Source organism: Pan paniscus, chromosome 2 (assembly GCF_029289425.2).
Source record: "Pan paniscus chromosome 2, NHGRI_mPanPan1-v2.0_pri, whole genome shotgun sequence".
NCBI classification, from domain to species: Eukaryota; Metazoa; Chordata; class Mammalia; order Primates; family Hominidae; genus Pan; species Pan paniscus.
Genome location: NC_085926.1, coordinates 42,524,352 through 42,539,893, shown reverse-complemented (window position 1 = coordinate 42,539,893; position 15,542 = coordinate 42,524,352). Strand labels below are relative to the sequence as shown.

Here is a 15,542-nt window from a genome sequence, read left to right as displayed (position 1 = left end):
AAAAGTGTTCAATTTTGTTGCAGTCCAGTTTTCCAAATTATCTTATGGATTATGCTTTTGGTGTCATATCTAAGAGCTCCTCACCAAGTCATAGGTCCTGAAGATTTCCTCCTATGTTTTCTTCCAGTTTTATAGTTTTATTTTTCATATTTATGTCTATGATAAATTTTTAGTTAATTTTTATGTAAGATGTGAGGTTTAGGTCAAGATTCTTTCTTTTTACTCCCGGCACTATTTGTAGAAAAGACCACCCTTCCTCCCTTAAATTACTTTTGCACTTTGTAAAAAATCAGTTAGATATACTTATGTAAGTATATTTTTGGGTTCTGTATTCTGTTTCATTGATCTATGTCTATTCCTCCAACAATACCACACAATCTTGATTACTATAGCTATATAATAAGTCTTGAAGTAGGATAGCATGGTTTTTCCTATTTTATTCTTTTTTCAGAATTGCTTTAGCTATTTTAGTTTCTTTGCCTTTTCATACGCATTTTAGAATAATCTTATCTATAGCCACAAACTCTCTTGCTTATTTTTTTTTTCAGTAGTTGCGTTAAACCTGTATATCAGTTTGGGGGAGAATTGACATCTTTGCTTTGTTGACTCTTCCAATCCATAAAACATGATATATCTCCCCATTTATTTAGCACTTTGATTTCAGGAATATTTTGTAGTTTTCAGCATACAAGTTCTGTATATGTTTTGTTAGATTTATATCTAAGTATTTTATTTAAAAAATTATAGCTTTATTGAGATTATTTTTTAGAGTGATTATAAATGGTATTTAAATTTTGGTTTCCATATGTTCATTGTTCGTATATAGAAATATAATTTTTTTTAGATGAAGTATCACTCTGTCCAAAGGACCAACTTTTTGTTTCATTGATTTTTCTCTGTTTTAAAAATTTTCCATTTCATTGATTTCTACCCTATTATTTCCTTCCATGTTTGTGATTTAAGTTTATTTTGCTCTTCTTCTAATTTCTTGACTTGTGAGCTTAAATTACTGTTTTGAGACTTTTCTTCTTTTGGAATGTGAGCATTTAGTGCTATGGATTTCCCTCTCGGTACTGTTTTAGCTGTGTGTCACAAATTTTGATATATTTTCATTTTCATCTAGTTCAATGTATTTTTTTAATTTCCTTTATATTTCCTTTTTAACTTACGGATTGTTTTAAAGTGTGTGTTTAATTTTCAAGTGTTTGGAGGTTTTCATTACCTTTCTGTTATTAATTTATAATTTGATTACATTGTGGTCATATAACACACTTTGTATAAATTCTTTTAAATTTATTGAGTTTTTTTTGTTTTTTTTTTGTTTTTAAAACAAGCAAATTTTATTAAAGGAGAATTTTGCAGGTTTAAGGTTTGCAGGTGAAATTTTGTAGGTGAAAAGGTTTACTTTTCACCGTCTGTTCTGGCATGCTTCTAATGATGTCAGAGTCACCTGGATCAATGATAGCCAGTGTGCACACTCTGTAGTATTTTCCGCATGCTGTGCCCAGTTCAATATTATTGCCACTGTAGTGATGGACACCAGTTTTAGCCAACATAGCATAGTACTCTATTTCAGATTTCCTCAAAGCTGGGCAGTTGTTTGCGAGAATGACCAATTTCGCTTTGCCTTGTCTGATCATCTTCAGAGTCTGCTTGTACCCCAGGACGTACTTCCCACTTTTCATAACGAGTTGGAGCCTAGAGTTGATCGACTCCAGCGACTTTTTCGTCTTCTTTGCGGCCACCATCTTCCTGCCTTAGGTGCGGGACGGCCCCCAACCAACAGCAGCCGCTAAGATGGCCGGGGAACGAGAAAGGCTAAATTTATTGAGTTTTGTCTTATAGTCCAGGATATGGTCTATCTTGGTAGACATTCTGTGGTTTCTTGACTTAAACTCCTGTCCTCAGCAATCCTCCCACCTCGGCCTCCCAGAGGGCTGAGATTACAGGTATGAGCCATTGTGTCCAGCCTATTCTGTGGGGTCTTCAAAGGAATTCTTCTGTTGTTGGATGCAATATTATAAATCATGATTATATCCTTTAGTTGATAGTGTTTTCTAGTTCTTTTTGTAAATCTTTGCTGATTTCTGTTTACTTGTCTTATCAATTTTTGAGGTGGAGTTGATTGAAGTCTCCAGCTATAACTATGGATTTGTCTGTTCCTCCTTTCACTTTATGAGTTTTTGCTTCACTTATTTACATCTTTGAAGTTTGGTGCAAACACATTCAGGATTATTATGCCTTCTTAGTGGACTTATTCTTTTATCATTATGTAATATCCTTCTTTGTTCCTGGACATTTTCTTCACTCTGAAGTCTATCTGATGATAATATAACTCTTGCTTCTTTTGATTAATGTTTGCATGCTATATTTTTTCCATCCATTTACTTTCAACCTACCTATATTGTTATACTGGAAGTGAATTTCATGTAGATAGTATATAATTGGGTCATGTCTTTTATCTACTGTCAGTCTCTGTTTTGGCAATTGTCATATTTAGACCATTTACATTTAATGTAATCATTGATATATATTAGGGAATAAGTCTGCCCTTTTTTGTTTTGTGTTTGTTCTGTTTGTTGTTGCTATTGTTGTTATTTCTCCATTTTCTTTTCCTTGACTTCTTGTGGGTAATTTGAACATTTTAAAATAATTACATTTTAGGCCAGGCCTAGTGGCTCATGCCTGTAATCCCAGTACTTTGGGAAGCTGAGATGGGAGGATTGCTTGAGACCAGGAATTCAAGACCAGCTGTGGCAACATAGCAAGATCCTGTCTGTACAAAATATATCTTTTAAAAAATTAGCTGGGTATAGCGGTACATGTCTGTAGTCCCAGCTACTTGGGAGGCTGAGGCAGAAGGATCACTTGAGTCTTGAGGCTGAGGCAGAAGGATGACTTGAGGTTGAGGCAGCAGTGAGTCATGATTGTGTCACTGCGTTCCAGACTGGGTGACAGAGTGAGACCCTGTCTCAAAAAATAATAATTTCATTTTATAATCTATAGTGTTTTTTAGTATATCTCTTTGTATAGTTTTTAGTGGGGTGTATATGTGTTTGTGTGTGAGTATGTGTATGACTTGTTGTGGTTTCCTGATGTGTTTTACTATTTCAAATGAAATGTAGAAACTTTACCTCCTTTAATGTCTTTGAACCCTCCCATTTATAATTGTCTTAAATAGTTCCTTTACGTATGTTGAGAACCACATGAGACATTATAATTATTGCTTCATTTACCAAACATAATTTAGAAAACTCATGAGAGAATAATCTGTCATATTTTTAAAAGTTTTTACCCTTTCTATTGTTCTTTCTTTCTTCCTGATATTCCAGGAGTTCTTCTTTTATCATTTCCTTTCTGTTTAGAGAACTTCTTGACAAATTCCTTTAATGTTCCTTCATCTAAGTATGCTTTAATTTTTCTTTTATTCCTTTTTTTTTTTTTTTTTTTTTTGAGACAGGGTCTTGCTATGTTGCCTAGGCTGGACTTGAACTCCTGGGGCTCAAGCAGTATAGCTGGGACTACAGACACATGCCACTGCACCTGGCTGCTTGAAGGATATTTTTGCTGAATACAGGATTCTGGGTTGGCAGTTCTTTTCTTTTAGTATTTGAAAAATGTGCTACTTCCTTTTGGCCTCCATGTTTTCTGTGAGAAATATGCTATCATTTGAATTGTTTTCCCCTTATAGGTAAGGTTATTATTTTTCTCTTGCTGCTTTCAAGATTTTTTCTTTGTCTTTAGTTTTCATAAGTTGGGCTTCTGTCTGTGTGCTGGCATGGGTTTCTGGGTTTATCCTTTCTGGGATTTGTTCAGTTTCTTTGAATCTCTGGGCTTATGTCTTTTGCACAGTTTGGGAAATATTCAGAAATTATTTCTTTGAATACTTTTTCAGCCCTGTCTTCTTTCTTTTGTCCTCCAGGACTCAAGTAACATGAATAGTTGGTCATTTTTTAGAGTCTCACAGGTCTCCAAGTCTCTGTGAAATACTTTTCAATCTAGTTCCTCTCATATTGTTCAGATTGAGTAATTTCTATGTTCTGTCTTAATGTTTACTCATTCATTCTTTTCTTCTCCCCCCCCCCCATATTTCTATTGAGTCCATCCATTGCATTTTTTACTTTAGTTAATTACTTTATTTATTTTCACACAGATGGGGGTCTCATTATGTTGCCCAGGCTGGTCTCAAACTCCTGGTCTCAGGTGATCCTCTTGCCTTGGCCTCCCAAAGCATTAGGATTATAGATGTAAGCCACTGCACCTGGCCTCAGTTTTGTTTTTTGTTTTTTTGTTTTTGACGGAGTCTCGCTCTGTAGCCCAGGATGGAGTGCAGTGGTGTGATCTTGGCTCACTGCCATCTCAGCCTCCCGGATTCAAGCGATTCTCCTGCCTCAGCCTCCCAATATCTGAGACTACAAGTGTGTGCCACCATGCCCGGCTAATTTTTGTATTTTTAATAGAGAGGAGGTTTTACTGTGTTGGCCAGGCTGTCTCGAACTCCTGACCTCAAGTGACCCACCTGCCTTGGCCTACCAAAGTGCCAGGATTACAGGCGTGAGCCATCGTGCCTGGCCTCTTCGGTTTATTTTTAATTCTAGAATCTCCATTTAGTTTTTATATCTTCTGTTTCTTTACTGAGAGTTTTTATTTTTCATTTTTTAAAAGTGGCTGGGTGTGGTGGCTCACCCCTATAATCCCACCACTTTGAGAGGCCGAGGTGGGAGGATCACATGAGCCTGAGAGTTCAAGATGAGCCTGAGCAACATAGCGAGACCCTGTGTCTACAGAAAAAAAAAGTAGTGGTGTGTGCCTGTATTCCCAGCTATTCAGGATGCTAAGGTGGAAGGATTGCTTGAGCCCTGGAGATCGAGACTGCAGTGAGCCATGATTGCACTGCTGTATTCTAGCCTGGGAAACAGTTTATAATTGACCATTGAAGCATTTTTATGGTGGCTGTTTTAAACTCTTTGTTAGATAATTCTAATATCTCTGTCATCTTGATGTTGGCATCAATTAATGTCTCTTCTCATTGAAGCTGAGATTTTTCTGGTTCTTAGTATAGCCAGTGATTTTCTATTGAAACTTACATTTTGGATGTTTTGAGATCTGAATCTTACTAAAATCTTCTGTTTTAGCTGGCCCTTCTGAACACCACTCCAGCAGGGGAAGCAAGGGACTGTCTTATTACTGCCCAATGGAAGTAGAAGTCCAGGTTCCCTACGTAGCCTCTGTTAACACCCTGGGGGAAAGGGGCTGCTCATCATTGCCTGGGAGAGATAGGAATTCTGTCTACCCAGTGACACAGTGGGAGAGAATGGCTCATTACTGCCCTCTAGCCCCCTACTTGGCCTTCTCTGATGCTACCCCGGCAGGATGGGAGGTGGAGAATGGGGCACTTCATTACTGCAGGGCAGTGGTGGAAGTCTAGGCTCTTCACTTGGTCTTCGTTGGCAGGTGTGTGGTGGCTACAGTTTTTTTGTGATGTTTGGCTGGAGTAGAGCAGTTTTTTATCTGCAAGTTTTTTGTTTTGCTATGCATTACCTTTTCTAGTTTTTTTGACTGGAGAGAACAAAGTTTTTTTGGCTTTTTTTTTTTTTTGGTCTGTACCCATTGGCATTTCTTGCTAGCTTCTCCAACACTCAGTCTGTGATATGTGAGACAAACAAACAAACAAATAAGAAAAAACAAACTCAGCAGACTCACAGCTGTGTCATTCCTCAGACCCCAAGGTCCCTAGCCAGTCTTCTTCCTTCTCCACCTTTCAGAATTTTTATTTTTGAGACAGGGTCTCACTCTGTCACCTAGGTTGGAGTGCAGTGACACAATCTCAGCTCACTGTAACCTCTCCCTCCCGAATTCAAGCAATTCTCGTGCCTCAGCCTCCTGAGTAGCTGGGATTACAGGTGTGTGCCACCACGCCCGGCTAATTTTTGTATTTTTAGTAGAGACGGGGTTTCGCCATGTTGGCCAGGCTGGTCAGAATTTTTAAATGTTTATTTTATATATAATGTCCAGGGTATTTCATGGGAGAAGTAGGGAAAAGTACTTCTACTTCATCTTTCCAGAAACAGAAGTTCATTCTGTTTTGAGCAGTGGTCAGATCTCTTATTTGAGTACAGGCTGTCTCATAATAGCTCATAACCTGAATTCACAAATATCAAATCCCTGTAAAGATAAGCTATCCCTTCCTTTTTGTATTATTATTTTTCCATCTTTTAGAATACAAAGTATATTTTTACAAAGGAAAATAATGCCAAGGATGTTGTCTTCATTCTTAGACTCTTCCGTGGCAGCCTATAAAATCTTTTAACCCTTCAGGCAGCTGCCATCCTGTACATTTCACATACACTCACAAATACACACAAACAAGTTAGTATCACAGTGTCATCTTCATTAAACCATCACAAATATTTAAAAAAGACTTTTAAAAAATAGATGTGAGTTTCACTAGTTTGCAGTACTAGTAACTTGATAGAACTGAAAAACAAGAGGAGTATTTATTTATCTTGAATACTAATATTTGAGGAAAAGCAAGTTTGATCACCAAAGGATAGGATGGAGAAGTAGAGAACCTGGAGGGGTCATTTGGGTCCTTTAGAGAGTGGTAAAACTAGTTCTTCTAATTACCATCGCTTGGAAATGTCACCCTTTTCTTTTTTATTGGCTTAAGATAATACCTGGCATAAGGTAGATGCTCCATAAAGACAGAACTACAGAGGATGTTTGGAATTGACAGTTGGAGTCAGTGCACACTGCTTTCCTTTAGAGGGGCATACAATTTACTCAGCTCCCAAAAAAGTACCTTTCTTATTTTGCTTTAGGGTGTTTCTGTCCTGTCTCTAACTGTTTTGGTATCTCATTGACTGTCTCTTTTTGGCCTCAGTGTCTTCTTCATATCTTGGCTTATGGTTCTTTTTGGAGTTATTGTTGAGAGCCTAAGCCCTGGTCTCAAATTGATCTTGTAGCCTTTCCCTATGTCTGTCAGGGCTTTGTGCCCTATAACTCTTTTTTAAAAATGTTTTAAAATTAAATATTTCAAATACTTACGAAAGTATAGAAGATAGAACAAAAGGAATCCCCTGATTCCTTTTGTGGTGCCTTGAGGTCTCATCATTGGCTAGGCGTCTGCTGTAAAACCCACAGTGTCTTCTGGCAGTTGACCTGGTCCTGCCGTTGGTGCTGCAAACTTAGTAGCTTTTATGTGTGGGCGTATTTTTCCTGGGGCTTTTCACATTTTTACTCCCCAGTGGAAGGTGTGGAGAAATGGGTCAAATGGACTGTGTAGGATCTGTTGGCTGGTAGCCTAATTTTTCTTTTTGCCTCCTTTGTGTTTTTATATCACTGCAGTTTCTACATGTATATTGTGGTAATAATTATTCATTCATTCATCCATTCCAGACATGGTATTTATTCTTAGAACTTATATTTTGGTAGTGGAAATGCAAAATCAGTAAAATAGAGAACAAAGAGGTAGGTTTCCTAAGAATTTAAAAGAGGGAGAAAGTACTTCCAGCTGGACAAGTCTGAGAAGGTGGATTTGAGACAGTCTTTGATTTGCATTTGGATATGGAGAGATGAAAGGAGTGGCATTGCAGACACAAGTGAAGAATGCATAGAGGTACAGAGATGAAGAGTAGTGTGCATCTTGGGGTTCTGAGATGAAGAACTGAGATGCCAAATAAGGTTGCATCCCTAGAGTTCTTTGGAAGAGAGGTCCACTGGTATCCTGTTATCATCCTATCAAGTAAAGGGCCTGATAGTAGAGGATCCTGTCAAGTAGAGGATTTGTGAAATACGATGTGTGGACACATCCTATTGGAAAGACTCATCTGAGCTGTAACAGCCACCTCACTAATCCCTAATTGCAGGGCTGCCACTCACAGATGTACAGGTTATGCCCTGAACAAGCACCCTGCAGTGTTAACAGATAGGGCTAAAACACAGCCAGGCTCTGCTAGCAGAAATGGTGCAGGCCTGTTTCCACCAAGAGAGGCATCCTTTCCTAATCTGCCCAAGGCACCACAAGGGTTCAGATCTGTTTCTTTCTGTTTCTTAATGGTATTCACATATCATGGTATTCACATATCACTGTAATATGATTTGCTAAATGATTGCCTTTAGCCATAGGTAGGGATTCAGTCATCACTTTGAAGACTGACTCCGTATCAGACATTTGCAGAAATTCAGAAGGACATGATCTAGAGGTTTCATTTTTGCCTTCTGCTCTCCTTGTCACCAGCATTAGGTTAGATGCTCAGAATCTCTCCACCTTCTTCTATCTCCTTGCAAGTGAAGATATGGCAGCTAAACTGCTTAGTGCCTATCTCCATGGGTGACCTGAAGTTCACAGGTCACTGACATCAATCCTTGCTGCTTCAGTGTCTGGTGCTTCCTGTCTCTTTAGGGCTGTCTTGCTCTATGTCCTGCTACCTGCCATTACTACTGTTGGTCCTGAGCCCTCTGGTCCTGCGTCCGTTCTTCTCTATTCCTTTCCCCATCATCCCAGTTGGCTTAATTCTGGAAAGGGAGAGACTCATTAGAGAAAAAGAAAAAGAGAATTACAAGTGCAGAAAAGGCAGGGAGGATAATGAAGGGAGGAAAATTGGGAGTGATATAGCAGTAGAGGCCAGGGAAATAACAATAAAAGCAACATTTGCAATTATAGTAAGAATGAGGGTGAAAAACCCTAGAGTGGGCATTTCACAGGTGGGGGTATTTCTGGCACTGTCATTTGAGCCTCAGTAACAAGGTGACCTTGCTTTCCTCAGGTGTCCTCATGACTTCTCTTGTGGACCATGTCCATGATCTTTTTTGCTTGCGTGGTACGGGTAAGGGATGGACTGCCCCTCTCGGCCTCTACTGATTTTTACCACACCCAAGATTTTTTGGAATGGAGGAGACGGCTCAAGAGTTTAGCCTTGCGACTGGCCCAGTATCCAGGTCGAGGTTCTGCAGAAGGCTGTGACTTTAGTATACAGTAAGTGAGCCTATTCACTTTTTCAGAATATTAGCAAAATTTGGATTACTTTTAACTACATGTAGTGATAATCTTATGCTGATCACATTGTGTATTAAAAGTAGATCTAGCATCAGTGGTCTGAGATCATGTGTGTCTACAACAGAATCATAAAAGAAATGGGTTTTCTTAGAGCCTCAGGAATGGCTGCTCCAACTTTTTTTTTTTTTTTTTTCTTTTGAGGCAGAGTTTTGCTCTGTCACCCAGGCTGGAGTGCAGTGGCACCATCTTGGCTCACTGCAACCTCCGCCTCCTGGGTTCAAGCAGTTCTCGTGCTTCAGCCTCCTGAGTAGCTGGGATCATAGGCACACGCCACGATGCCCAGCTAATTTTTATATTTTTAGTAGAGATGGGGTTTCACCATGTTGCCCAGGCTGGTCTCGAATTCCAGATCTCAGGTGATCCACCTGCCTCGACCTGTCAGAGTACCGGGATTACAAGTGTGAGCCACTGCACCCAGCCGTGGCTGCTCCACCTCTTAACTTCTGTTATGGAGTGCCCATGAGCATTGGGAGACCTGGGTTCATGTCTTTAGTTTTGTAGTTTTTTCTTCACTCAGATGCAGGGGAAGAGAAAAGGTAAGGAGGGAGGAGATACTAGATTATAATGTGGGGAGGGAAAATAATGAGAGTTAGAAAGCCAAGAAATAAGAAAAAAATTTCATTTTTACTTTATTTATACCTTTGCTTTTTAATTTTTTCACTTTTTTATGTTTTAATTTTTCACTTTTTAATTTTTAGTTATTTATTTTTTTGACACAGTTTTGCCCTTGTGGCCCAGGCTGGAGTGCAGTGGCAAACTCTCTGCACACTGCAACCTCTGCCTCCTGGGTTCAAGTGATTCTTCTGCTTCAGCCTCCTGAGTAGCTGGGATTATAGGCACCTACCACCACGCCCGGCTAATTTTTGAATTTTTTAGTAGAGACGGGGTTTCACCATGTTGGCCAGGCTGTTCTTGAGCTCCTGACCTCAGGTGATCTGCCCACCTTGGCCTCCCAAAGTGCTGGGATTACAGGCGTGAGCCACTGTGCCTGGTCATTTTTAAATTTTTATTATGTGACAGGAGCAGGGGAGTGAAAAATAAGTGAGAGTAGGTCTCTTTTCTCAAGGAACTTAAAGTCTAACAAAGTAACAAGAGAAATATATAACTAACTATAATACAGTGGGGAAAATGTTCCATTGGAAGTAGGAATCAAGTGATTACAATAATCCTGGTTACAATAACTGATATTATTGAGTGTTTTCTATATGCCAAGCACTATTCTGTGTTTTATGTGGCTAATGATGTAGGTAATAGTGTTACACCTGTTTTGCAGAGGAGGAAACTGAGGTTAAAAAAACTTAACTAAGTTTACACTGTTAGTAACTGGTCAGCCCAGGATTTGAATGCAGGCAGTTAGACACCAAAGTCTGCTTCTTACGGGTTATACAATTTCCTGTTCTAGGACTCAGAGCAAGAAGCCAGTCATTCTATGGAGGCATCAGGGGCAAGGCAGATTTTAGAATATCAAAATGACTTGTTAGATTTTACATCTATTTTCTCTTGTTTTAGACCTTTACTTAGCAAGTCCCTTTTGCTCTCCTTATATTTTTATTTTTTATTTTATTTTTTAGAGACAGGGTCTCAGCTGGGTGCAGTGGCTCACGCCTGTAATCCCAGCACTTTGGGAGGGTGAGGCGGGAAGATCGCGTGAGCCCAGGAGTTCAAGACCAGCCTGGGCAATATGATAAGACCCCATCTCTACAAAAAAATTAAAAATTACCCAAGTGTGGTAGGGTGCACCTGTACCAGCTACTTGGGAGGCTGAGGTGGGAGGATTGCTCAAGCCCAGGAGGTCGAGGCCACAGTGAGCCATGTTCACACCTCAGCCTCCAAAGTAGCTGGAACTCTGTCTCCAGATAGATAGGTAGATTAGATAGATAGATTGATTGATAGATAGCCTCCCAAGTAGCTGAGTCTACACACCACTATACCCAGCTAATTTATTTTTATGTTTTAGAGACAAGGTCTTGCCATGTTGCCCAGGCTGGTCTTGAACTCCTAGGCTCAAGTGATCCTCCCGCCTTGGCCTTCCAAAGCCCTGGGATTATAGGTATGAGCCACCTTGCCTTGCCCCCTTTTGTTCTCCTTGAATAGTAAATTTTTTTTTTTTTTTTTTGAGACGGAGTCTCGCTCTGTCGCCCAGGCTGGAGTGCAGTGGCACGATCTCGGCTCACTGCAAGCTCTGCCTCCCGGGTTCACACCATTCTTCTGCCTCAGCCTCCCGAGTAGCTGGGACTACAGGTGCCCGCCACCACGCCTGGCTAATTTTTTTTTGTATTTTTAGTAGAGACGGCGTTTCACCGTGTTAGCCAGGATGGTCTCGAGCTCCTAACCTCGTGATTCTCCCGCCTCGGCCTCCCAAAGCGCTGGGATTACAGGCGTGAGCCACCGCACCCGGCCTTGAATAGTAAATTTTTAGTTGACCTGCTAAGCTGAGGTCCTTTTAGGGGAATTCAGTCTCAGAATTATAAAAACAAAAGGAAAAGTCCAGGCCTGACCCCAGGCTAGGTGGTAATATCAGGCTAGAAGGGCCATGTCCTGAAGGGGGTGACAAATAATAGGCACATGCAGCTGTCACCTGGTGATGTGGGCTCTGGATGTTTAGGAGCAAACACTGAGTTGCATCTGCCCACATGTGCAGCCCCTTTCTCTGGACATGCTGAACATGCTGTCCTTGATGGTCTCTCCTTTACTATGCTGTGATTAACTGATTTGTACTTCAAATAGGAAAGCTTTTCTCTGTTAAAGGCTATTTTTCACAGAAAAAAGAAGTCTAAGACTTCAGATTTAAATCCTGGATACTTCAGTAGTATTTTGGAAAAAGGAATAAAAAATGTTCTACTCATTTGTAATTTTGAATTAAATATTTACCATTATTTTCGCAGAGGAAATAGACTTTCTTTTCTTACAGGTGAGCAGTACCATAGCTTTTAATAGTAAGGAGTGTGTTAGTTCCCTAAGGCTGCCATAATAAATGACCACAAACTGGCTTCAAACAACAGAATTCATTCTCTCACAGGTATCGCAGGGCCATGTTCCCTCTACAAACTTTAAGGAAGAATCCTTCCTAAACCTCTGCTACTTTCTGGCAGTCATTGGCAATCCTTGGTTTTCCTTGGCTTGTAGATGCGTTACTGCAGGCTCTGTCTCCATGGTTGCATGGTCTTCTTCCTTCTGTCTCTGTGTCCAAATTTCCTTTCATATAAGGATACTAATCATTAGATGAGGGCCCACCCTAATCCAGTATGACTTCATTTTATCTTGGTTACATCTTCAAAGACTCTATTTCTTTGAGTTAGGACACCAGTAAATCTTTTTGGGGGGACAAACTCAACCCATACCAGGGGTCCTCTTTCAAATAGAAACACCTCCATCCTAGAGTGGCCTAGACCCTTCTGAAGGATTTCTTCCATAAGGAGGAGAGTTGTCCTTTTTTTTAGATGGGAAAAGTTTTTATATAGGGAGTTACAGTTTCAAAAAGTTGGTAGAACAACATAACCTAAAAACCGTCCTGCTGAAAACATCCAGAAATGAGGGTAAATATATATCGACAATTACTTTAAATGTGTAGTTAATCTTGAAAGAAAGAAATCCTAAGATGCTAGAAATGAAAGGGGGGCAGAATATTAAGGTAGTAAGTGTGTGAGCGGACAGTGAGGCTCCTGGCATTCAGTCACCATAAAATTGGAGCTCGGTTTGGGCTTACATAGGATGGAGTGTCAGAACAAGACCCTTGTGGCTGCGTGCAGTGGTTCACGCCTGTAATCCCAGCACTTTGGGAGGTTGAGGCAGGCAGATTGCTTGAGCCCAGTGGTTCGAGACCAGCCTGGGCAACATAGAAAGACCCCCATCTCTACAAAAACACGAAAATTAGCCAGGTGTGGTGGCACACGCCTGTAGTCCCAGCTACTCGGGAGGCTGAGGTGGGAGGATGGCTTGAGCCTGGGAGGTTGAGGCTGCAGTGAGCTGAGATTGTGCCATTGCACTCTAGCATGGATGACAGAGTGAGACCCTGTGTCAAAACAAAACAAAACAAAACAAAACACTCTTGCATAAAGGAAAGTTCTTATCAGGCCACAACCTAATGGAATGGTGATAGGTGAGGGAAATAGTTTTCCCATTGATACAGGGTAACTCACCTCTACTTGGCTTTGTGTGGGAAGGAAAAATAAATTTCACCTAAGAAATTGAAATGTTGTTCTTGCGCCTTGTAAAAGGTTGAAGTTGGAGTGTATACTCCCCAAAGTCTAGGAATTCCTAAGCCAAGGTTGAAACATCAGTATTGGTCCCAGAGTGATGACACTGCTATGGTAGCCAGCCAGAGCAAATGCAGAACCACGCTGGAAGAAGTGTGCCACAACTTGGGCTTCAGGGAATTCTTACAAAAAAAAGTCCCATAGGGATGAGTTCTCAGCAAAAAATGACAAAACACAAGAGGAGACATTCCACAGTGAGTGGGAGTCAGTAGACACACAGATAGGTGACCTAGAACCCCTGTACCCTGAACTTGAAATGATTGCATGACAGCCCAAAAGGGAGTAGAAAAAGAAGAAAAGCCCTGTATTTATTTTATGAGACCAAAATAACGTAAATACCACAATCAGATGAAGACAGTATAAGAAAGGAAAATTATAGGCCAGTCTTATTTGCATAGACACAAAAGTCCCAATTAAAATGTTAGCAAACTAAATCCAGCAGTTGTATGTTTATGAATATGTAGGAACTTAGATCCAACAAGGGCTTATTTTAGGATGCCAGGATCATTTAACATTAGGAAATCTGTTGATGTAGATTAAAGAAGAAAAACGTTTTCTCAATAGATGTGGAGAAGTCTGAGGCTAATTCCCCCATTAGAATATGCATCCCTCATGCATGAATAAATAAGAGTGATCACAGGCTGTCATTGATTAAGACTACTAGACATTTTAAAGGAAGTGGAAGAAAGACAGTCTCAGGAATAGGTCGAACTGAAGAGACAATATACCTGCAGCAAACAGCTACAGGACTGTTTAAAGCCAAGCAAGTGCAGAATTGAGGTAAGGTTGTGTCTGAGTGTGGGATGGGAATACATGGGGCTGTTTCCAGGTAATACAGATATTGCCCTTTTGTTTCAGTTTTTCTTCTTTCGGGGACGTGGCCTGCATGGCTATCTGCTCCTGCCAGTGTCCAGCAGCCATGGCCTTCTGCTTCCTGGAGACCCTGTGGTGGGAATTCACAGCTTCCTATGACACTACCTGCATTGGCCTAGCCTCCAGGCCATACGCTTTTCTTGAGTTTGGTTTGTAACCCTCTTTCATATTTATTGTTCTCTTCCATGGTGTTATATGTGTAGAATTTACAGTTTAGGTTTGGCTTTGACCATCAAGGAAAACCACTGGAGATGCAAAAACATGTCATTGAAGAACAGACTTGTACCATGAGATTTCATAGCAATTGAAGTGTCCCGGAAAGCGTCAAGGTTTAACACTCTGGCTTTTCATCTCCACAGAGCCTGGGGGCAGGGTGGAGGAAGGGTGAAACGTGTAGGTTATAACCCACAGCTCTCTGAAGCTGGGGTCAGCAAACGATGGCCCATAGGCCAGCCACCTGTTTTATAAATAAAGCAGAACGTGGCTATGCTTATTCTTTTACATGTTGTCTGTGGCTGCTTTTGCCCCACGACAGCGGAGTTGAGTTGTGACAGAGACCATGTAGCCACCAACCTAAAATATTTACTAACTGGCATTGTAAGAAACTTTTGTTGACCCCTGCCGCAGAGCATTACTGCTGAAAGGGTGTTTACCATCAGGAGGTAAGCACAGAAAGTGAGAACTGGTGTTTAGAAATTCTTACAGTAATTTGACATTCCTGTGATTATTTTTTATTGCTTTTTTAAAATCAAAATATCAGTCTGCGGTGGTTTGGAAGTAAGAAAAAAACAGTTCCTTGACCCAGAAGTTTGCTCTGGAAAATGATACTTCTTTTCTAGGCTCTGCCAGAAAGGCCTTGTTGAGGCTTAGAGACTTTGGAACACAGCATAATAATCAGTGTGTGCCCTATTTTGGTCAGGTGTGGGTCATTTTGAGCTCTTGGGAGAAGAGGAATGGAGATGGGAGTTGGGGGACAGTCTGTGCTCTCCGTGTAAACAGCTGCTGACTCTGTGATGTTCTTAAACAAAGGTTTGGCAGCATTTGTTATAAATGGTCAGGGGGCAGAACCAGCACCTGGAAGTGTTGCCACTTAGGCTTTCTGGCTACTCCTGCCATAGCCCTCACATTCCTTCATGTGTTCTACTGGCTAGCCCATCGGGAATGGGGCTAGCACCCTCTTTTGGTGTCACCCTGGTAGGCAGGCTCCAGCCTGGTAGAGTTCTGCCCCTGAGTCTCCCTGTGAGGTCTTAGTCAAGCTTGTGCTCTGGGCCACACTTCTTTCTCTGAGGAGGGCTGCTAGTCTAAAACAGACCACAGCTGCATCATCCCTGGGCTGTGAGTTGATTTGGAGCTCG

The 15,542-nt window shown here is 40.8% G+C and overlaps 2 protein-coding genes across 17 annotated transcripts in view; one reads left to right on the top strand and one right to left on the bottom strand.

The window, feature by feature from the left end:
- The window catches only part of SEC22C (SEC22 homolog C, vesicle trafficking protein), a 60,615-nt gene that overhangs the window by 30,752 nt on the left and 14,321 nt on the right, over positions 1–15,542 (top strand). For all 16 annotated transcript variants that reach the window (XM_024928301.4, XM_063602274.1, XM_055109731.2 and 13 more), the window contains 2 exons: positions 8,769–8,977; positions 14,173–14,336. In XM_024928301.4, the coding sequence (XP_024784069.1) occupies positions 8,796–8,977; positions 14,173–14,336 (346 nt within the window). In that variant the 5' untranslated portion in view covers positions 8,769–8,795. The remainder of the gene's footprint in view (positions 1–8,768; positions 8,978–14,172; positions 14,337–15,542) is intronic.
- LOC100978744 (large ribosomal subunit protein eL30) lies at positions 933–2,661 on the bottom strand. The gene has a single exon (XM_003826054.5). It carries the CDS (start codon positions 1,746–1,748, stop codon positions 1,365–1,367), a length of 384 nt encoding a protein of 127 aa, XP_003826102.1. The 5' UTR covers positions 1,749–2,661; the 3' UTR covers positions 933–1,364.